At 37.1% G+C, this 24,369-nt stretch overlaps 1 protein-coding gene across 1 annotated transcript in view; it reads left to right on the top strand.

Moving 5' to 3' along the window:
- COL14A1 (collagen type XIV alpha 1 chain) overlaps nt 1–24,369 on the top strand; it is a gene marked incomplete at both ends in the record, with an annotated part of 119,125 nt that overhangs the window by 61,549 nt on the left and 33,207 nt on the right. The window contains 14 exons of the mRNA XM_084280445.1: nt 3,588–3,717; nt 4,728–4,850; nt 6,115–6,264; nt 6,926–7,042; nt 9,299–9,445; nt 10,961–11,047; nt 12,352–12,491; nt 13,724–13,847; nt 14,948–15,091; nt 16,323–16,487; nt 18,761–18,799; nt 19,014–19,152; nt 21,387–21,529; nt 22,946–23,055. Coding sequence (XP_084136571.1) covers nt 3,588–3,717; nt 4,728–4,850; nt 6,115–6,264; nt 6,926–7,042; nt 9,299–9,445; nt 10,961–11,047; nt 12,352–12,491; nt 13,724–13,847; nt 14,948–15,091; nt 16,323–16,487; nt 18,761–18,799; nt 19,014–19,152; nt 21,387–21,529; nt 22,946–23,055 — 1,758 coding nt within the window. The remainder of the gene's footprint in view (nt 1–3,587; nt 3,718–4,727; nt 4,851–6,114; nt 6,265–6,925; nt 7,043–9,298; nt 9,446–10,960; nt 11,048–12,351; nt 12,492–13,723; nt 13,848–14,947; nt 15,092–16,322; nt 16,488–18,760; nt 18,800–19,013; nt 19,153–21,386; nt 21,530–22,945; nt 23,056–24,369) is intronic.

Genomic DNA, 24,369 nt, shown 5'->3' with positions numbered 1-24,369 from the left:
ATGTCTTTAAAATTTGTCTGAGTTTTGTTTGCTGAGGTTCTGTTTGTTTGGAGGTTTTTTTGAACTTTTTGCTCCTAGACTGCTCTATCCAGAGATTGGGCTTTAACAACTCCTAAATGCTTGCACAGGAGGACAATCTTAATCAGCAGCTTTTCCTTCAGCAGTTTTGCTCCTTTCCTAGAAGTCTTATTTTATACTAAAGCAGTGTAAATGAAGTTCAAACACAAGTGTTTTCATACTGCTTATTAACTTGAACATGTCACAACAAGGACTGTACCTTTTAATCTTAGTGCCTAAGAATATTTGCTATTTTTCTAATACCATGTGATGGTTAAAATTAAAATTGCCTTGCTTGAAAAAAGATTCTGGTAATCAAGATTTTGGAAAATACTTGAAAGAATGAAGACAGCTACATGTATTCTTTTGAGCATATAGCAAATAATTAAAACCCCTATCTGTATTATTTTCAGGATTTTGCAATTTCTGAGATCATTTCAGAATTTTGTGTGGATTTTTTTTTTTGTTTGGGATTTTGTTTATTTGTCTCTGGTTTGTTTTGGGGTTTTTAAACAATTGGAGAAATCTTAATTTTGTTGTGCTTTGTTTCCACAAAACTAAATTATAAAAATTTGTATTTACTCTATGTAAATACATTTAAGAGATTAAGTTGTGTAATTTGAGGTTATTTTCCTAGTAAATAGCTCAGAATGCAAAAATATTCCCCATATCATTCTCCTTCTGTGTCTGTTGCATGAATTCCTTTTATTCATAGAACAGTTATATCAAAAATATAGAATTCTAGAGTTGTTTGGGTTGGAAGGGACCTTAAAAATCATCTAGTTCCAACACCATAGGATCTATTTTTTTTATGTCTAGCAGCTGACATTTTGAGCCCCATATCAGGCTATGTCAATAAAAAATATTAAAATGAGTTAGTTGAATACCTTTTTTCTAGAAAACACGAATCAGTCTTTTTCATTTCGGTTTCATTCATCTTATATGAGACTTTAGTAGAAAATTACATTTTAGCCATCTCTTCCAACTATAATCTGAAAATGAAGTTTCATTGTAATGATTTCCTTTTGGGCTGGAAAACATGCTTTATGAATATACCTCAACTATATGATAGTATAGTTTATCATACAGTTGCACCAATTGTACCGTTCTTCTGACAATAACCCAAAGTTTCTGAAATTCAGATCCCAGATTTACTGTTTCAGCTCTAGAAAGCAGCTTAATCAAATTGGATGATATAAATGTAGTTCTGCTTTAGTATTCAACAATTATTACTTTAAGAAGTGAGAACTGTGGGAAAGGTATTCAGATTCTGATTATCAGAAGGATGTTGGAATTTATTCAAAAGATCATTAAAGCAAATTCTAAAATTGAATGATTAAGTAGGTATCTTGGCTCAACTTCCACAGATTATTTAATTTGAAGTACACTCTCAAGTGTCATTATCTTTGGTCACAATTCAGCAAACAGATTAACCACATGTCTCTGAAATTAATCATGTACATAAATACGGAATAAGGAGTGACATAAGATTATACTTAAAATTAAGCATATTTTAAATGGAAAGAATGTATTTTATCCTATGGCTTCAAGCACCTGAGAGGTGCAATAAAGATGCCAATAAAATGGCAGAGATGTTCAATTTTTAGGGGACTGTTTATATGTTTGAGTATACTTCTTAACCAGAACTCAAAAGTTTTGTGGAATTTGGGCTTAAATATACTATAGCGTGACAATTCTGTGGTGGATGCTTAGATTTTTTTGGCTCTGATTTCAGTGATATAAATTTCAGTTACTCCTCCCTTTCCATAAAAATATTAATAAGCTTTTTAATCCTTTATGCAATTGGCTGAAGATCAGGGACTAGAAAATGTAACAGAATATTTTTTTACTACAGAAGGGTCAAGACCTAAATTGCCTGTATGTTTTTGAATGTGCTGTACAGACTGTAAGGATCACAATTTTTTCTTCCTGGAAACCAAGAATGTTTCTCACTGCTGAAAATTATATTGTTCTGTAGAAGATTTCTGATGTGTACATGTGGAAAAAGATACTTCCCCATGCTTGCATCTCCATTTGAGAATATGTATTGGAGAGTTTAGCATGGGAATTTCTCATGCATCTATCTTTAGATGGTTTTGTCCCATTTTGATCAATAAATGAAGTACTTTTGTCAAGTCTCAGCACCTGTGTCTACTAGATTAATGTTCTTCTGTGTATCACTTGCCAAAATTAGAAATAGTTTGAATGTAACCTGAAGCACTAAAACTGGTGAGTATATGCTTCAGAAAATTTTGTTCTGCTATCATCACATGCATCAGTCTTTTTTGAAACAACAAAATGCTTTTAGGATCAGTTTCTGCTTTTCCCCCTTGAGTTTAAAGGGCTTGTAGGTCTATCAACGTCTTGCCAAATATGTGCATTTGCTGGTTCAGGTGATAGGTTCACACCTATGGAGATCAGCCACAGAGAGCCTAAAACATGAGGTTGGACCTTGGGGCTGTTGTTGCTCAGAACATCACTTGAGAGCAAAGGTTTTGTGAAGTAAACAAGTAAATATAGGACTGGTTTATCTTTTTTTTTTTTTACATTTTTTGTGGGTTTTTTTTTTTTTTTACCATGTCCACTGTGCTTGGTAGCTCCCATTCAAGCTTTGGAAAGTCCCTGAGATTAAAATTTTACTGACAAGTTAAAAGATTGCAAGGCTTTACTTGAGCACCTATACTACCACTATTGTAATACTAATCACACTATATTATTTATTTATTTGTATGTATTTATTTTTTAGCTCTGGCTAAAATACAGTAATCTGTTGTAGAGTTTCAGAAGTAGCTGCTTAGGGGGAAACCTTGGACTATATTAGAAGAAGCAATACTTAATTCAACACTTTGAAACATCTACTCTCGCGTATTCAAATCTGCCTGGAGGGATTTCTCCAGTTTCTCTACTTGTATTGGGTTTCTTGATTGGACTTGGACTGCAGAGCATCCATGTTTCATGACAGTTTAGGATCCTCTGCTATTTGTGGAATACATTCCTACTTCCTCACCTAAATAGCTACCTTCATTTCCTTGTCCCCAGACTAAATACAGATGGGACAAACAGGTCTTATTCCTGATTGCTCAGTTCATGTTTCTTGATCTCCTGAATTAATTTTCCTTCCTGCTAGGGAAGAAAGATTTTTCCGTCCTCAAAGAATATCAACCTTAATTAATGGGCTTATCTCTGGCCAATCACTTTAATTTCAAGGCTAAATACAATAAGAGGATCTATTTTGTATGTACACTAAAATTGTTTAAATACTAACCATCCTTATACTAGCAATAGTTTATGGGGCTGTAGTGGCTCATAGGTTTAATATAAAACTGTGTTACCTCATAGGCACCTTCTCCTTTTTATTTTACTCTGATGTAACTAGTAGATCTGCTAAAAGGTAGGAAAATGTCATTATTTTACCATAGAGCATCAGAAATACTTAAAAATGCAAGCTTTACATCAATACTAAAATGTGGTGTCAGAGATCACATAAAATATAAAAAGACCATTAAGTTTGTTTCTCTTATTCTGACCAGGTAATGGTGCCTGGGAGACAAAACACTCTTCTGCTTCAGCCTCTGATGTCTGACACAGAATACAAAGTTACCATCACTCCCATCTATTCTGATGGGGAAGGAGTCAGCATCTCAGCACCTGGCAAAACTTGTAAGTACAAATTTTCAGCTTGTCTTCGGCCAGGATGTTCATGGAGAAAAGCTTACTCTTTTGGTCTTTTTTTCTTGGTTGTAGTGACATATTTTACTGTAAACCTGAGTTATTTTGCGTGACTTGTATGACTTAAGAGATTTATATTAATCTCAGTTCATTGATTTATAAACAATAGGTTACTTCTAATTGACAGGTGGTATTTTATATTCAAATACTGTGAGTTTGCAGAAACTTGTTGAGTAATAAAGCTGGTAAATCCTTGATTGATAGCCCACCAAGGACAAGCCAACTAATGCAGAAAATAAAGTAAACAGAGCCTGTTGGGATAGTATCAAACCAACCATTGTACTGTTAGATTTTCTTTTGTGTGAGATCATTACTTCCTAAAGGTCATCAGAAATGCTGCTGAACTTTTTATAAAAGTGATTGCATTATCTCCAGAGTTCTGACCAAGTACCAAAAGATTACTCAGCTGTAGCTTAAGTTCCCTCTCTACTGTGTATTGATAGAAAATCATCTCATTATGCACTGGTAGTCATGATAGTAGAGTTTTATTGAATTATTCTCCTAATTTACATAATTTATGCCTAAATTGAAGACTCACAATAATTCTTTTGATTCCATTTGAAAGCACTGTGTTCACATGATTTGTACATTAAAAACTGTAGTGCACTTGACAGAAACTATACAAATAAAAGACAACTATCTCTGAATTGTCTTACATTTTTAAGAAACTGCAGGTTCAAAGTTGGGAACTAATGTGAGAATTCATTGTTTGTTGAACAAAATTCATAATTAATCCCTGGTATCATTTGGTATAACTCTTTTCAACACATCAACTCCACTGACTTGATGCCAAGGAAGAACTTGATTAAAGACTTACATTCTGGCATTTTTCACTGTAAATCTGAGATTACTGGCTATTTCACTATTTGCATGTGTATGTCATATGTTATGTATGTGCTTGTATGAGATAAAGTTGTAAATGTTCAGTGGTTTCCTTTTAGTGCCCTTGTCAGCTCCTAGAAATTTGCGTGTCTCAGATGAATGGTACAACAGATTACGTATCAGTTGGGATGCCCCACCATCACCAACAATGGGTTACAGAATTGTCTACAAACCTATCAACAGTGAGTTTTTAAACTGATTTTTTGGTTATTTGTTTTTGTCCATACAATGTCTTGATATCATCTTTTGCTGAATTTTGTACTTGAATCTTAAAGTTACTGTTACAGCCCTGAAAGTGCTATTATTTAGGTGTCTCAGGTTTTTAAATAAGAGTTTCATAGTCACAGAACGATAGTTCGGAAGGGATCATTGGATAGCATCTGGTCCAACAACTTGATCAAAGCAAAGCCAGTTTGGAACAGGCTTTGCTGGACCTTCTCCCATCATGTTTGTAATACACCTGAGGATGGAGATTTCAAAACCTCTCAAAGTATCTGTTGCAGTTTCTTACTACCTTCACTGTGAAACTGTTTTTCCTCTTTGAACTCTTTTGAACTATTTTCATAACTTCCCATGTTGCAAATTTTGTGTTTTCTCTTATCTACCTATTTGCCACAGAAGAGATTTTGTCTCCATCTTCTCTGCGCCCTCCTTTAGATAGGTGTAAGCAGCAGTGAGCTTCCCCCTTAGATGTCTCCTCTTAAGGCTGATAAAACCCAAATCTTTTGGTCTGTCCTTTTATGTAATTTTTACCATGACTCTTCCTGTTTATTTTAGAGACTGTCTTTGCTCTTTTTCCATACCTCTCTTCTGAGTTCTCCTGTCCTTAAACTTCCTTCCCCTTACAATGCAAACAAAGCTTTAGTTTCCTTGACTTTTACTCCCACCTGACACCTCCCCTAAAAACTTGCCACTTGTTGCCCATTTTGTCTGTGCTGCATCCTTTTCCCACCTGCACATTGCAACTAGACAAGGCACCCATTCTCCTTCAAAGTTTTATTCTTTCCTATTTTCATTATCATTTTTACACAGTGTTAAATGATGCTGTTGTAGAAGAACCCCTTAGGGACTGTTTTGCTGGCTGGGACTGTTTTGCTGTCCTCCCCTGTTGGTCCTGGCACACCAGCAAACTGAGGAGATCTTTGGCTGCGTATTTAGGGCAGTAGTAAGTCACTGAAGCAGAACAAAAGAGTCTTAACAGATGCCAGTGTCTAGCCCTGCCCTAATGAATCCCACTACTGAATTTCCCAAGTGTTTTTGTGGCTCCTAGCCATGCTAGGACAGAGCAGAGTGTCTTTGTTTTTGTGTATGGTTTAAAAAAAATAAAAAAGAAGGCAGCGGTAACTTTAGGAGCACATGAGATTTTGGAATTGTCTTAATATTTGTTTTAACTACCTGCTAACTCTGAATGAGCAAATGATTTCCAATCTCTTTCATTTTTTGCAGTCCCTGGTCCTGCATTGGAGACCTTTGTAGGGGATGATATTAATACCATTCTCATTCTAAATCTCTTCAGTGGAACGGAGTACAGCGTTAAAGTATTTGCTTCATACTCAACAGGCTTCAGTGATGCCCTAACAGGCGTAGCCAAAACCTGTAAGAATGATTTCATGCTGTTCAGATCTCTACAGGCTGTTTCTCGCTATAACTGTGGCTTTGTGCAGCTCCCTGAATGAATTTTCACATGGAAGACTTTCTCATTTCTGCACAAATTGTTTTCCTGAAATTAAAATATCGTTTTTTATCATACTGTATCGGGCTTTAAAATAATCATCTGGCTGCTAGCAAGACAGGGGTCATAAACCAGATATTGTTTATCAGCCAAGTATACTTGCATCGTAGGAGATAGAAATGACCTTAATAGAAAGTCTATTTAGCCATTTTTTCCTCCTAGCTCCATATGCATAATCTTCTTTAGTCTTTATATATCTAAGCTTCAATTTTAAATTAAGTTTTGACACAAGTATTGCTGTTAAATTATATTTTTACACTCACTTCTAGTAACTGAATTTTTTCCATTGCTCATTATTTAGTCTTAACTAAATTAACTGAAGTCCCAAACTTCAGGTCTAAAGACTTTTTTTTTTTTTTTTCTTTCCCATTTTGGGTTTTCTTGGCATAATTTTTTGTAAGTAGAATTTGAAATTCTTTGTTAGAAAAGAATTGTCAGAATGCGATTCACTATAATTCTTTTATCGTTTTGGCTTGTATGTCTTATTAGAGGAGTAAATCTAAGATTTTGGTATTTAATTTTCAGTGTACCTGGGTGTGTCTAATTTGGATTCCTATCAGGTCCGCATGACCAGCCTCTGTGCTCAGTGGCAGCTTCACAGACATGCTACTGCATACAGGGTCATTATAGAATCACTTGTGGGTAAGTAATTAATCATTTTGTATGGACCTATGGTCTAACCTGGGAATGTGAATTGCCTAAGTTAAGAAATTGTATGCAAACAGATCTGTAAAGTGGCTTCTGAAATAGCTGAAATGATGGACAGAAGACAGTTGAAAGATTCAGGAGTAAAAGGAGCATTAGTGTGATTTTATATCAAACAGATATTGATTACTTGTCCTTTTTTATGGGAAGTAGTTTTACCTATCCGTAGAAGCTGGGTGATCACCTGAGCTTTTCACTAGTGTGAGGGACAGAAGGTGGATAAAGGATGAATTGAATACACCTAAGATTACAATTAAACCATCAGTGATGGCTCTGTAGGATTAGGATGGATGTGGGAAGAGGGCATAAACGTACAGAAAGCTCTGATTAAACCCAGACCATGCTCACAGAGCAGTGTCCAGATTTGTCTGTTCTCACTCCATTAATTATTAATTATAGCTTGTAGTCATGTTACTCATTTGGGTAAACATGAGATAGCTTTATGTAGCAATGCATAGTGTCTTGATGCTTTTAGCATGGACTGTGTAGAGGGTGAATTACAGCCTTTTGTGTCTCACTGATTCTCAGCTGTAGCCAGAGGAGGTTATGGAGAAGTCACTGTTCAGGCTCTTATCCCCAGCAGACATCAGTGATCTTTTGGATGGTGACAAATTATAAGCTTGGAGAACTTGAGTGATTTGTAGTGAATAACATTTAATAGGATCTATCAAAGGTATCATGAAAAATAATACCAATTTAGTTGCAAAAATATAATGACCTTTCTATGGCATGTCAAAGGGATGGTGATAGAATTTATTTGAAGGCCTGGAATACAGACAATCTCTTCAGAAAGGAGAGATCTTGGCTGGCACAAGACAGAACAGGTTTCTTTCTCATCTGGGAGCTAGCCAACTTTCTGTCTTCATCATATAGAGCTGCCAGAACTAAGCCAAAAGGAGCCTAAATATAAGCTGAATGAGCTGAAGTGCGAACAATTGTTTCCTATTAACATTTAACATGAAGAGTTCTGATTGTCAGGCTGGTTGTGTGTCACATTCAGGCAGTGATCAATTCATACTAATGTAGCACCCCCTAATAAGCATCAGGTGTTTTTTCCTTGGCAGTGAATCACTGGCATTTTTTGTATATACTTGTCCTGGTTCTGCCCAGGCAAAAGTCAACCTCTCCAAGCAGCCAGCACAGATGAGCTGAGTTAGCACAGGTGAACTGAGCTTCCTTACCACCTGTTTTCCGCACCACATGACATCACCCCCCCATAAAAGGTGCTGGTCAGGAAGGGGTGCTCCTGGGTGCTTGCAGGGCAGTCTGAGTGCATCTGGGGCATCTGGTTGGTCTTTGCATCATGCAGCACTCTGTGTTATTGTTGGGTCAATAAGGTACTCTGTTATCACTGTGTGTAAGTCAAGTTTGCTGTGAGATGTTATTGTTCCCCTTTCACGGTACTTTTGTCAGTAAACTGTCCTTATCCCAACCCACAGAGGCTCTGTCTGTTTCTCCTGTGGGAGTGAGTGAGCAGTGTGTAGTTCTCAGCCTTCCTCAGGGACTGAAACACCACAATACTCTATAAAATTTGAGAACAGTGGCTTGCAATTCACTTCTTTCTGCTAGAGGTTATGAATTAATTGTGCCGAAGGTTTTCTTCTTATTATTAAAATATGTCTTCTGCTATTTCAAGTACACAGACATTTTCCGCTATCAAAATGTTTTTCAATTTAGAAATTAGCAGACTTAATTTTGGAACAGTGTACGTACTATTCCTTAACAAACTTGTTAAGTGGTTACTAGTGGAAGCTGGAATACAATACCTACTTTGGGCTCTCTTGCAATTACTAAGCACATTACAGACTCTGAGAACCAGAGGCATAGACAAAGGATGCTCTAGAATTACATAATGAAACAATTCCTCATTAGACTCTAATAATTTAGGACCAGATCCAAAGCCTGTTGATGACAGCGTTAGTAGGTTTTTTATTAACTTCAGTGCATAGGGTGAAAGTAATCTTTTTTCCTGTGGGTGTCTGCCACATTCCTCAGCTCCTACTTAATATGAAGAATGAAATGCTACAGAGACTTCTCTGTAGGGATGAATTTCCAGAAATAAGGCAGCATGTAGCTTATTAATTTATGTCAACTACTTGTTCTGCATCTTCCATCATACCACCTTATTTCAGACTTCAATTACATTATTCAATAAAACAGCACAGTTTTAATGGTTCCTTTTTCTAATTCCAGATGGCAAGAAGCAAGAGGTAAACCTTGGTGGAGGGACACCTAGACACTGTTTCTTTGAGCTGATGCCCGGGACTGAATATAAAATCAGTGTTCATACCCAGCTTCAGGAGATAGAGGGCCCTGCCGTAAGCATCATGGAGACAACATGTGAGTAAAATAAACCAGAGTTCAGACAGCAGTGATAATGCTTGATTGCTTCTTGTGTTTTGTGATTTGCCTACAGAAGTGCTATTCCTACACAGTTCTCTTTAGCTGAGTTTTTAATTTTTCAACTGCACTGTGACTCCTCCACAGAAGGGCAGGATTCTTACAGCACTGCTGTGTGTTACTTGTCAATTCTCATTCACTCTGGACTTCTTAATGAGAATGGAAACAGGGAGGATGGTTTAGTTTTCTTCATAAGAAGTCCCACTAGGGGATACTCTGAAAATATGTGACTTCATAAAAAACAAATCAAAACAATACAAAAAACCCAAACAGAGTTTTGTATCCTGCAGTTCTTGTCATTTGGTAAAAACTTCACCAGAGTCTGTGTAACTTACAGTTAAATGGGACTTTGATATCCTATCTACTTATTATTTTAAAACAAGCAAGTAAACTAAGCTTTTCATTATTATTCTCAATAACAAAAGACAGGCAAAAAACCGAACCTCCTCACATCTCTGAATGTGAGATCCTGCTCTCATGAGTCCAAAATATTGCAAAACAAAGGAATTGAATAGAGCAATTATTTTAACATTATTGATCTCTCTTCAGGACCATTTTCAGTCTCAGTGATAACCACCTTCTCACGCTATATTACTGTTCACCACTATGCTGCTACCCTTCTCTCAGGGTAGATAATTCTCTTCAAGTGAAACCTCCCACACTTACGGTTTCTGAAAATTCAGCCAAGACTATATTGAAAGGCACTAAATAGAGCTCTTGCATTCAGCAAAGCTGTCAGTCGGTGATCACACGTTCAGCTAGGTTTCTGGGAGGCTGTCATTCCAAAGCTTATTGCCATGAGGAGGATGAGACACAGTAACCAGTTTGCAGAAACTCCCTTGTATAAGTTGCTGCTGGCAACAAAGCCACAGTCCTGTAGAAGTTGTGGTTGGAACTGCATCTCCAGCTGGAAACAAAACAAGGTCTTCCAGTGAATTCAGGAAAATCTTGACCAGGAAAGGCTATGATTGCTCTAAGTGCAGGCGCTGGCTTGTTTTTGCACTATGTCTTGTATTTTGGAATGCAGGACTAACATATTCTTCTTTCTGGATCCAGTAGAGACCTACTTTCTGTGAATAAGGGCTGGTTGTGGTCAGGGAGGAAGAGTACACTGACATTTTACAAAATAAATTATGGATACTGGGTGATGGTTGACTACACTGGAGAAACACAAAAAAGGGGCAGTTCCATCTGTAGTTGAGTGGTATCATTATATGCTTCACAGTGACATGCAGCCATTAATTGCTCCGTAATAGTGCTATCCTTTTCCAGGTGGTCAGTAGAGGATGACATTGCATGCACATGTTCACCTACATTTCTTCCAATTGCATAACCAGTTGATTAGAGATACTGAATTTTAAATGTGGAGATGAGTAGAAGATGCTGTGTTTAATAGATATAAAATTTCTTGGGCTTTTAAGTATTTTAAAATTATTCCTTCTTTTTATTTTCCAGTACCATTTCCAACTCAACCACCAACAACACCTTCAACACCACCTCCGCCACCTACAATCCCTCCTGCAAAAGAAGGCAAGTGCTCATGTGTGGGTGTGTAGTATTTTTAAGATGTTGACGCAGTGTTTTTCTGCTTCTGATGCACTTTGAGACCTGTGGAGATCAGATTTCAAAATGCATTTGCTACAGCAACACTGTTAAGGCTGCTGGCTTAAATGTAATCAGCCAAAAGTCTGACATCATTATTGTATTGTTGAAGTTTACAGAAAGGAGAGTTAATATGTGTGATATTTTCCAGAACTCCTAAACCATACATATTCTGCAAGTGAAGCAGATATCCTAGGGTAATTAAACTTCTAAATCAGCATTATTTTTCTCACTACCTAAACTTAGATTTTTTTTTTTTAGTGTTGCACATGTTCAGTCTCTTCTCTCTTTAAATGTAAATTTCCTTCTATTTATTATTGGAACATCTAGTGTTTTCTACAGAGTCTCATAAATGTTCCTCTGAGGGGAGCATGTTGTTGGACACTGAGGGTCAAATCTGTTGGCTCAAAGTTGGCTGACAAAACTGATCCACAATAATAGAGAATTTAATCCAAGGAGTGCAGGGTAAAGACAGCTTTGTGTGTGTGTTTTAGTACTACATAACTGTCTTTATATTTTTTTAATGCAATGAGTAAGCAGCAGAAAACTAGAAATAAGGGTATATATCCCCCTGTTTAGCTGAACATTTTTCTTCAAGATGAAATGTGTTGAAAAAATTACTTTGCTTTAAGACTGTTTGTTTCTGTCCCCGAGGAATAGACTCGGATTCGTTAAAGCACTGAAGGTTCCCATTTCCCATCAAAGAGTCAGCAACTCATGTGGGCAGGTGTACATCTCTGCAGGCCATTTTACATAGGAACATGATGGAGCAAGAGGAGAATGGGGGGAAACCTGAGTTGCCCCTAAATATTGCAGTTAAGGGGGCAAGCATTAGGCACTGCAGAGCTTACGGGTAACTTTTGAATGTTCCAGTTTTCCAGTGGGAACCTCCACAGTCGAGATTTTCTTATTTTTCTTACTGCATCATGCTATGACTGTGGGATTGTTTATGTATGACTTTACTTAACAACCTAAATAAAAATGAAAACGCTTAGCCAGATTTTAAAGGCCTGTTATGACCTTGAAGCGTATCGTGTCAGTGCAGACCATCCACCCCTTGCAGAGCTCAGCTGTTTCTACACCTGCGCTGAAGTCAATGCCAGCAGGTCTGTTTGCTAAAGCATTAGTAACTAACATTAACCAAGAGCTTTTCATGATAGTTACATTTTCTTTAGTGATTTATGAGATTCCATGAGGAGTTGAAGGATTGCTCTAATTCCAAAATACTTGCTTTTCCTTCTCAGTGTGCAAAGCAGCCAAAGCTGACCTAGCATTCCTGGTGGATGGGTCATGGAGCATTGGAGATGACAATTTCAATAAAATAATTAGCTTTCTCTATAGCACTGTTGGAGCTCTGGATAAGATTGGTCCTGATGGAACTCAGGTAATCAATGTGTAGAGGGACAGAGAGAGCGTGAACTTGACAGGGTATTTAGACTAGCACCAGGAGTGAAATGAATCAAAAAGTAATCGATGTCATTTCACAGTTCTGTTGAAAATATAAACTGCTCTAGGAGAGTATTTTTTTCCCAATATCTTCTTTTATACACGTCATATGGTGAAATTCATTATATGAATTTTGCTAATAAGAAGGCTGAGTATCATTTTAGTCTCTTCTAAATCATTCTAATGAGATTTAATTTGTGCTAATGTGTTTGGTATTGGTACTCACTGTTGTGTTTATTGCTAGATAAGCTAAAAGTGGCATTGATATAAAAAATTGAAACTTCATCTATTTAAAATCACACACTCTACAAAATCTACAAGGCTTGAAATAAAATATACTATTTACAATTTGTTCTATTTATGTATTTGATTAGAGAGATGCTTTAATCTGTGCCAGAAAAGATTATTGCCAATATAATGTGTTACCTGTATAATGTACAATTTGGGATAGTATTGAAAATTATTTGTAACTTATTCAAACTCTGAAGAATGTTCAGTTTTTACTATTTCTTACTATAGAGCTAATTTCCCGTAATATAGGCCATGGTGCTTCAGAAACAGGCACAAGCCTAAACTTAAGCATGTGCATTGCTACTTTTAAATCAGGGATGCCACTTATGGAATATGAAGTTTAATATGTGTTCTGTGAGTTACAGGGATTTAGTGGTTAGTATTGAATTACAGGGTCTGGATTAATATAGCATCATATATGGGAGAGGCAGTATTCCAGAATATGTTCTTGCATCTTCTTATTACTTCAGCATTACTCCCTAACTTAAGTTACTTATGCGCAGCTATTAATTCGTGGAGACTGAATAAAGTCCCTGCAGTTCTGTGTATGAGTAACTGTACACGTGTGAGCAGCTGTAACTAGGATTTTGGTTTTGGGCTCGATTGACATTGCTTTGGCCAAAGCAAAGGGTAGTACTTTTCTCATCCTGTTTGTTGCAAAATGAAATTAGAAAGTGTTAGGTTGTTGCCAAGGGTGCAGAGAGTAAAATTAAATTTTATTTAGTGAAAGCTTCTTAAAGAAAAAATAATATCGTGTCTTCAATTTAGGGATGAAGCAAAGCTACAAGATAATCCCTTGTTTTAAATGTGCTGATTCCCTCACTTTTTGCTTATGCACTGGGTGGTGCTTAGTAACAGACACATTTTCTGTGTGCACAGGTGGCAATAATTCAGTTCAGTGACGATCCCAGGACCGAATTTAAATTGAACGCATACAAAACAAAAGAAACTCTTCTTGAAGCTATTCAACAAATAGCTTACAAAGGAGGAAACACAAAAACAGGTGAGAAAGATCATGATTGTGATGGAGATTTTCTCCCTGCTACTCTCTGTGCAGTATTTCTTTCCTATTGGCTAAGTGGTTTAATTTATCAGTGCAAGTCCAGTGACAACATGGTATCTCCACACTGGAGGTGAAATGTTGGGTTTTGAAGTTAGAAAGTCTTTGTATTCTGCAGTTTACACCCTTCACCAGCTTCTGCTGCCTACACACACCTCTGACCAGCTCTGGGCCAGGGGGGAAGAGAGGGAGCTAGACTAAGGCAAATGACTTTGGGGATTGTGGAAACTGGAACAGGTTCTAGTAAGAAGTCGGCTTGGCAAGTGGAAATGTGGGAGGGGAGAGAAGGTGGGAAGGAACTTGCAGAGGATGTAGGAAAACAGTGGGCAGACTGGAGGGTCTGTTACGAACCAGGACAGTTAAGCCTCAGTGATATGTTTAAGACTGTTAACTGAACACAGTTCCATTTTTTAATTAATCCCTTAAGACAGCTCTCTGATGTGAAGAAATTAAAGATGAGTGCTGAAAGGGTTAAAATCTGTTTTAGTTGGAAACTATGTTTTGTTATTCTCCGACTGCACAGAAATTTCTTGCAGCTGTTCCACAGCATTTTGTTTCAGTAGTATCAAAACAGCACATTTTCCATTTACTCAAGAAAATGCTACAGTGGCACTTTCAGTTGTTACCTGGACTGTGCTGTACAATCTGGTAAGGGAAGATTTTGGTACGTCTAACCTACACAGAATACTCTTTCCCAGGCATGGATTGAAGAAATGGATGGCTGGAGCCATCGATGGTTTTCAAAAGTTAGGGTCAAAAATAAATTTTTCTAAAGCTCCATTTTGGTAACTACAGAATGCACCAATTTACAGACTCCTGAGGATCCAACAGCCCTTACTGAAATTCATTTATAGCTAGGTGCTCAGCTTTCTTCAGTCTCATAATTATTTCAGTCTTAAATCATAGCTCTGAGTAGACACTTTTGAGACAGATTATGTGGAGATACCTTCTATTATTGATGTCTAACATACGTCATGAGAAGCCAATAGAAACTGGATTTATGTCACAGTCAATTTATGTTGTCAATTTTTTCTGTTTCACAGGCAAAGCCATTAAACATGCAAGAGAAATCTTGTTTACAGGAGAGGCAGGAATGAGAAGGGGCATTCCAAAGGTTTTGGTTGTCATTACTGATGGGCGATCACAGGATGATGTGAACAAAGTCTCCAGAGAAATGCAACTAGATGGTAAAGCATGTAGTCTTAAGAACAGTTCACATTTTCCTTTTTCTCATTAATTGTAACTGTATGTGCAGGCATCAGATGAGGACAACTTGGAAAAAACAGCAAATGCTGACAAGCTCAGAATATCACTAGGATATGGTTAGACTCTAATATTTTTTTAATGTTTAATACTGTTATTTTTCATTTTGGCAGCAGTACTAAAATCATGTAGCTGTCAATTGCTCCCATGATGAAGAATTTGGGGGATGTGATCTTGAGATCTGGACTGTCATCTATGAAGTATAGTCTTATAGTTACAAGCAAACCAAACTGATTTGTTTTCTATATAAGAGGACCTTGTATAGAAGGTCAGAGCATGTACTGACCTGCATCTGTGATAGAGGCTGGCATGAAGAAGTGCTAATCCTGGATGACATGTGAAGATGTTGTTATAATATGTTAAGTCAAAGTTTTGTTATAGTAAAAGCTCCACAGAAGGTGTTGAATGCCCCTGGGCCTCATTTGAACTTAGATGGTATTGCCTGACTGGAGAAAATTTGGGACTGAGCCACGCATGAACAGTGTGTCCATTAACAATATTCAGCCTGATGTAGACAGGTTTTTCTTTTATGGAAAAGAAAACATTGAAAAACTTCTAGGTAGTTTGCTGTTCTTCAAACATGTGGGATATAATTGCCATTTCATTAAAATCTTTGAAGTCATGCTCACATTTCAAAATATATTCATGGAGAATATTTAAACATATTCAACTAGTGCAATTAAGTTGCTGATGAAATGAGAATGCATTTATTTCAGCAGTGGCTTGAAAACTGATTAATATGTGGTAGAGAACAAAATCTGTAAAAGACAGGAAATTAATTTCTGTGCTTTGTATTTATGATATACTTGATACATGGATATTTTTGTCTGTAACACAGTAGAGTATTAGAAAATTAGAAGAGCATTTAAACATATGTTAAAACTTTAAACTACTGACTAGTCTTATATGTCTTCAAGAAAACACTTAAGCATTAACTTTAACTGATTTAAATGTAGCCAAAGGAAATATCTCACAGAGAATGCATTGCCTTTATTTTAATTACATGCATGACTTTTCTTGTATTATAGGATATTAGTAAAATTTCCACCATTCTATTTATTCAAGAAAGGAGCCAGTGCAAATACAGTTGTGTTCATATTGTATTTCCACTCTCTAAATGAAGGACTCATGAGTGTGTTCTTTTTTGGTTTACAGGTTTCAGCTTTTTTGCTATCGGAGTGGCTGATGCCGACTATTCAGAGTTGGTTAATATTGGCAGCAAGCCCAGTGAAAGACATGTCTTCTTTGTGGATGACTTTGACGCCTTTGCAAAGATTGAAGATGAGCTGATCACTTTTGTTTGTGAAACTGCATCAGCAAGTTAGCCATTTTCACTTATGTTTGCTTCTAAAATAATAAGTGCTGAGGGGTTTTGTAACTATTTTTTTTCTACTGAGATGTATTTTTAACATAATTTACTGTATATATTATAGCTAATGTTATTTCCATAAAAAAATAAGGAAATGAATGTACTGTAACTTCAAAATAATTCGTCATAGAATCATAGAATCATAGAATTGTAGGGGTTGGAAGGGACCTCGAGAGATCATCGGGTCCAACCCCCCTGCCAAAGCAGCTCCCTAGCACATATCACTCAGATAGGCGTCCAGGCGGGTCTTGAATATCTCCAGAGAAGGAGACTCCACCACCTCCCTGGGCAGCCTATTCCAGGGCTCTGTCACCCTCACTGAGAAAAAGTTTTTCCGCATGTTGGTGTGGAACTTCCTGTGCTCCAACTTGCAGCCATTGCCCCTTGTCCTGCCTCCACAGACCACTGAAAAGGGGCTGGCTGATTCCCCCTGCATCCCCTGCTTGTTTGCTATAAATCCAGAATACATCTATTGGTTGTAAAAAAATTATTTCAGATTTTAAATTTTTAATTGGTCAGAATTTAGACTAAAATGTTAATTACATTTAATTTTATAGACTATTTTAACTATCTGTGAGAGTAGAGTTAGCTACATCCCTTATTATTCAAATCCTGTGGCTAATTTGATGTATTTGATGGAGCGACTGTTGAATGGATGAGGAGCTGGTTGGATGACCACATCCAGAGGACAGTCCTCAGGAGTGTTCAGTACAGGAATGAGACATGGAGCTGTCGGATCAGGTCCAGAGCAGGCCGAAATATGATCAAAGGGCTGGAGCACCTCTCCAGTGAGGGCAAGCTGAGAGAGTTGGGCTAGTTCAGCCTGGAGAAAAGGCTCCAGGGAGAATTTATTGAGGCCTTTGAATACTTTACCAGGGCTTATAGGAAAGATATGGAGAGACTTTCTAGTAGAGCCTGTTGCACTAGGAGAAGGGGTAATGGTTTACAGCTAAAAGAGGACAGATTCAGACTAGATATAAGGAAGAATTTTTTTTACTTTAAGTTTGGTGAAACCCTGGCACAAGTTTCCTAGAGAGGTGGCAGATACCCCATCCTTTAAAACATACAGTGTTGGATTAGATGGGGCTCAGAGCAACTTGATTGAATTGAAGATGTCCCTACTTATTGACAGGGCCTTGAACTAGGTGACTTTTAAAGGTCCCTTCCAACACAAACTACTCTATGATCTATTAATGGAGAGCTAATCATAAGTGTTTGTATTATCAGAGAAAGCAGACAAGTTGTAGCCTAGCAAAAACCACAAAACATGCCCAAGCTCTGAAATCTGTGGCACTTCAGGCACTTTGGAAAATGAAAGGAAAGACATTCTGGAACATCACCTAATGGTTAGAGGTCAAAAATTCACATACTTTTAGGTGTGTGCCCTCAATATGTTTCTTACATATAAGCCACGAAGTAGGCACTGTGTATATATAGCTGATGTGAAACATTTGTGACTCTAAGACCTTGTGAGTTATATCAGGGTGGGTGAACACAAATATGGTGCTTATGTTCCATGAATTCTTTGGTTTTAACTATTAACTCTACTTTCAATGGTAGGGAGAAATTTAAATCCTGAGAAAACTCTGAATCACTGGAGTATCCTAGTGTGTCATATTTGACACCATGATGGGCTTATTGATTTCCCAGGCAGCATTCCTAGAAGAGATTAGTGTGCTGTCTTGCCTGCCAGAAGAAAAATATAAGAGATTTATAGCTATTTAAAAAGAGGTGCACACATTGTCTGCATGCAATTCAGATCTCTGTTGCTCATGAAAGCTATTGGAGTTTGAAAGGTACAGAGAATGCCAACTTAAGTAATTGAGCTTGAAATGGAGGTCGGATGGAGAAGCTCACAAATAGAGAACTAGGGAGCACTTGCTTAAAACCCAGTGTCAGACATACATTTTTAACACAACAGGCAGTGATTTTGCTGCCACAAGAAGTTGTGAAGGCAGCTTCATAGAAGGATTAGATTCATTCATGGACAGCAGATCCATGAAACATTACTGTTTGCAACACACAGGGATATATCCTTTAATATCTGTGCTACATCCTTTTGCATCCCAAGGAGCAGAGTGGAAGTGGGCAGGTTTGCACACCCTTCCTAAGCAGCATATCGTTTTGCTGTTCTTGGGGAGAGAGTACTAGGCTGGGTGGATTATTGTTCTGACCCAGTGGGACATCTCTTGTATCCTTAAATATATTTTCTCTTCTTTTCCAGCCTGCCCATTGGTAGTTAAAGATGGCAACAATTTTGCAGGTAAAGTATTTTATGTCCATTTTTGTTCCTGATTTATGGAATCCTTTCATTACCTGATTTTCACAGTATTAGGCAATAAATTTCCCTTTATATTAACAGCTGTTAAACAGATGGTGATGTAAAACTCTTTGATGCAACTGGCTTTGTCCTTTTTTGATTTCTGTAATGTGGTATTAATTTAAATTAATAGAATTTATGTTTTGTTGCCTTCCAGGATTTAAAATGATGGAAATGTTTGGCTTGGTTGAAAAGGAGTTTTCAGCTGTGGAAGGGGTTTCAATGGAACCTGGTACATTTAATGTTTACCCATGTTATAGACTACACAAGGATGCACTGGTATCCCAGCCTACCAAGTATGTATTAAATTATAAATGATAATAAAACATATGAAGATAATTGTTCAGTGCAGGCAATTATTCATTCCAGGGACCTGTATTTTCACGTTAGAAGAGCTGAGAGGCTACTGTATATCTATCTACACTATACTGATAAATAGGAAGAATGCTTTGTCTCTTGAGTACTCAATCAGTTTCATTCAAAAATAGCAGTTGTGGAAGAAAGCAGGGGAGGCAGTTTCAGACTTGTACCAGTTCAGCTCCTAGCAACTTCTTGAAGAGTATGTCCAGGCAGATTCCAGTATGTAGTCCTTTTTGAATGTGTGTTTTAAGTCTCATTGCCTGCAGAATGTCTATGAAGAATGAGAACTTGCTTTATCTAACCTCAGTCACTTTTACTGTAGTCTATGTCCATTCTTTGATTACAAAGGAAGATTATCTCATTCTGAAGAGTCTGTGTGAACACCATCTAGTACCTTCCTGGGAGGTAGGACAGTTCAAGGACTGTGTCCTTGGAGAAATATGGTGGAGGTGGTGAAGAAACCTCCCATGAAACTTACAGTCATTCCTCTGAGAGGAAGTGATGGAAACTGTCCATTTCTGCTATGAACCATGTGTTGTGTTTGGTTCTTCTCAGTTCAGTCCCCCACATTGTATTAAGTGGCATCAGAGAAAAGCAGTGGCTCTGCTTAGTTAAACACAGCAACATGTTACAAAAATTATATTTTTAGATGAGACAAATAAGAAAGAAAAACAGTGGGGAGTTGCTTTTAAGGTTTATATTAGATGTCATCTCAGTCTTTTTGTGTGATTAGCCTGCTGTGTGCCAGTTGGAGCTATACTTCTTGGAGCTGTTTCACATTCTCTGTGCTTCGGTTCCTCCTGGGTCTAGACTGAAATGTCCAGGGATTAACCTTTCTCACTTCTTTTTCTTTTTCCGCTTCTTTCTAATTGGATTTCTCAATTCTTTTTCCCTTTCTGCTTCTTTCTAATTGGATTGCTGTATTTACATGATCTTCTGTAGCGGCCACATCAGCTCAGTCTTACTGCTTCACTAGGCTTTCACTCTCTTTCATGGTTCAGAGAATACCATTCTCTTGATGACTGCAGGTATGTCTGAATAACACCACTTGTTTTTGTCATTTCATCTGTGCTGTCATTGTCAATAACGTTATTCTTTCTGAGCTCTGTATCCCTAAACCTTGTGTTTGCCTTGCCCTGCTTTTTGAATTTTCTTTGTACAGTGGCCATACTCTAAGACTTCTTTCTTACACCTGTTGAGTTCCCCCTCTCTTATCTCTATGGAAAATGTGTGGTGTTTCATCATCTACAGATACTGAGCAGAATATATTGATTACATATCACATTTAACTCCTTTCCCAGTATGATTCATATCTATACATTTTATATGTGCCAGAAATGCTTTAGGAGCAATGGATCATATTTGGGGAAAAGAAGTTAATAAATTTCTTCAGGTTTCTTTCAGATCCCTTTCCTATGATTTTAAGGAATCAGGCTAGTTAACGTTTTCAAAACAGTCAGTTGTTTCAGACGCTTGTCCAGATGTTCCACTTCAGAGTTTGACAATGAAAGGTTAAATTAAATTGGAAGCACTAAACAACAAATTTTAGGATATGGCCTAAAATAACATACTAGCTTTATATCATAAACTTCCTTTCTCCTTTTTGCAGAAGTTCTAGAAGAACAGATTGTATTTGTGATGTGTGATCTGTTCCAACTCCTCTCTCTTATATATTGGCTTTGAAATGTATAACCTATATCAGCTATAATTTATAAAGCTTCCTGTAACAGTCTGTCACTCCTAATTTTAATCCATTAGTAATGATTTAATGACAAAGGATGTGTCTATTGAGATTACTCTTCCAATCAACTTCTGTTTTCTTTGTTAAACCAGACAATAGCAAATGTCTTGTGAGTAGCTACTGGTTTTTTAAGACCTTTTAATGTAATTAATTTAAGCTTTCCTTCAAACAGACCTCTGATTTGACCTTCAAATTAAAAAAATAATTAATAATTAAGGGTAATCTTGTAAATTTCAAGGGAAAAGATAACTTATTTGTTCATATGTATTATTTGGATATTTATCAAACTGAGTAGATTCTGCAAATGCTTATTCATATTGCTTCTTAGTCTTGATTTCTAAAGAAATATTCAGAGGAATAGGAAGCATATTGAGTAAATCACCAGATTTAATGTTTGTTTCAGTTTATAAAACGCTATTTCTCTTACAGGTATTTGCATCCTGAAGGTCTCCCTTCTGATTACACCATTACTTTTCTCTTTCGTATACTCCCTGACACACCTGAAGAGCCATTTGCTCTTTGGGAGATTTTAAATGAAGGATATGAACCACTGGTTGGAGTTATTTTAGATAGTATGTATTTCATTTTTTGTCAGTGACATTTTATTTAACTGTATGAATGATTAATTCTATGTCTAGTTTTATTATTGCTAGTGTTTTAATCTGCTGCCAGAACAAATACCTGAGTCTGAAAGGTGATAATCTCTAATGGAAGTTTTTTAGGTTTAATTTAAAAAAGTTTAATTTGGATTTAGTCAAATTTTTGCACTCTAAACTGGGAGGAATGATATTAAAATAAAAAAAAAAAGCTGAACTAGTTGTAAATTGATGTTAAGTAGATACTCATTTGCTTTTAAAATGTCTGCTCCTATGAATCTGTTTGTAATAGAATCTATCTTAATACAAGCCAGCAGTGCTAACAGTAGGGTATATGTAGAGGCAATGTTGTCTGGTGGATAGCAGACTTTGATCTAGAGACATGAACTCTTAATGACTCTTCATTTCTACTTGATTTGACTTCCACAATTGCAAAACAGGGATTATAATTTAGAAGGTTTCCATATTTGCTGTTGAAACACTATAGATGCTATGATAGTTGTTCTTCATAGCTGCCAGTACTTGATCTGTTCAATCTGGTTTGCCCATTCCCTCTTCTAATTACTTTCCTTATCTCAAATTCCTCAAGCCCCACGGTGGGTACCAAAAAGAACTGTGGTGGTTTGACCCTGGCTGAAGGCCAGATGGACATGAAAGCTGCTCTATCACTCCCCCTTTCAACTGGACAGCGGAGAAAATAAATATTGAGAGGCTTAGGACTCAAGATAAGGACAGGGAGAGATCATTCTGCAATTAGTGTCACGGGCAAAACAGACTCAACATGGAATGAAAAATAGACACTACACTACACACAGACATCAGAGTCGGATAATGAGAAGTACAACCAAATCTTAATATATCTCCTCCGACTCCTCTCCTCTTTACAGACTTAACTTCATTCATGATTTCTCTCCCTTCTTCCCCCGCACTTGTTGCAGGGGGAGACAAGGATGGGGGTTTCAGTCAGTTCCTCACAAGTTGTTTTTCGTCTAAGTGTGGCATGGGGGAGCATTCCTCACACTCTTCCCCTGCTCTAGCGTGGGGTCCCACCTACGGGAGACAGTCCCCCAGGAACCTCTCCGAAATGAGTCCTTTCCCAAGGGGTTTGAGCTCTTCACCAGTTGCCCCAGAGTGGGTCACTTGTATGGTAGATGTGGGTGAGGCAGACTCCCAACTTTTGGCCCATTCTTTCTGTCTAATAAGAAAAGAACATTTCTCTGAGATAACTAGTTACTTCCAGAGCAGTATATCATTTATGAATGTGTTTTACTTACATGTGATCTGACATATTTGGTGGTCTTTATTAAACACACAATGGACTTTTTCAAATAATATCTCAGGCATTTTCTTCCTTTAATGAGCCTTTTTTATTTTTTTTTTGTTCTCACACAGATGGTGGTAAAACTCTGACTTTCTTTAACTATGACTATAAAGGAGATTTTCAAACTGTGACTTTTGAAGGTCCTGAAATAAGGAAGATATTTTATGGGAGTTTTCATAAGGTTAGTACTGGTAACAATAATAATAATAGGTATTCTGAATAAAAGGTTTGTGAGTTTTTAAAGTTTTGAAGTATTTTTTCATGTGGTCAGCTGCTGCCAAAAGAAATGTATTTTGCATATTCAGAATCATCTTCCAAACTGCCTCAAGTCTCTTTGCAATGTTGAATTAATGTTAAACAAATCATAGTTTTTATGTTGAAACTGATGTGATCAATTTTCATCTCATGCTTTGTGTCTGCATTTTAGAGTTGATTAAAAATACTTGCCTTGAAAAGTAATTTAGAAATAAATTGACTTTTTATTTTTAGGTTTGGATTGAAAATGTAATTCAAAATGAAAAGAAAACATACAGGAAAAAAAAGAATTATCCCTTTTTTGACCAGGGTTGTTATTTTTAAACATATTTTAATGGCTATGCCATGTCGAACTTTTCTTGGCTGTTAGAGAACTTGTAACATTCTTTCCAAAAGTAGATGAAGTAGTGCTGGGATTGTAGCACATATTTGTTGCGGAAGGTGCTTTTGTTCATTTTTATTTCTGATGTTTGTATCATTCTTAAGCACCACAAAAGAACACTCTGGACTGAGGGATGGTATTTACAGAGCTTAACTTTTCAGTATTTCCTTACTAGTCAATGAAGCAAGAAAGGGAAGGTAGGTAAGATCTGGGGTCTAATTCTGGCTCTCTTAAGTTGTGCTTTGGAAGAATATATGAGTCTTTAGCAAATGCACTTCTTAACTATTTTTCTGCATTTTGAATGGTGATTCTTGCTATAAATGTGTGTGAGAGGTGAAGGAGTCCAAATTCACCACAGTTTTTCAGTTACTTAGTTCCACCTGAGCCCAGAGTAAAGCAGCTGCAGGACTTCTTCCTGGTGTTCTCTCAGCTCGGACTCTGAACTCCATGTAGTGTTCTGGTATAGAGAAGATACTGCATATCTCCCAGCTCTTCTTCTGGTATCCCCACCCCCAAAATTGTTTTTTCCTTTGCTTAAGTGAACATTTGCTTGTGACAAGACAATTGTGGCCAGGTTTGTCCTGTCTGCTGGGAATGTCTCTCCCACATCATCGATGGACAACTGAGTCAAGGCAGGAGGAAGTAACTTTGTTGCTATGCTTTGCTTTTCTGTACTGTGTTTGATGTGATTTGATTTTTTTCAGAGTAGAAACTTCACTATGAAAGGTTTTCCTGTGTGGTTAATGCATAATTTATAGCCTAAGTTTTACTGCCTAGTTTTGGCTTTTGCAAGTGGCTATAAAGGATGTGTTGGTGAAATTCAGTGCTATATAGCAGGATCATACAAGGCCCAAGAAT

This window comes from Gallinula chloropus (assembly GCF_964237585.1).
Source record: "Gallinula chloropus genome assembly, chromosome: 2".
Classification (NCBI taxonomy): Eukaryota; Metazoa; Chordata; class Aves; order Gruiformes; family Rallidae; genus Gallinula; species Gallinula chloropus.
The sequence above is the reverse complement of the archived record's forward strand: the minus strand, read 5'-3'. Positions and strand labels throughout refer to the sequence as shown.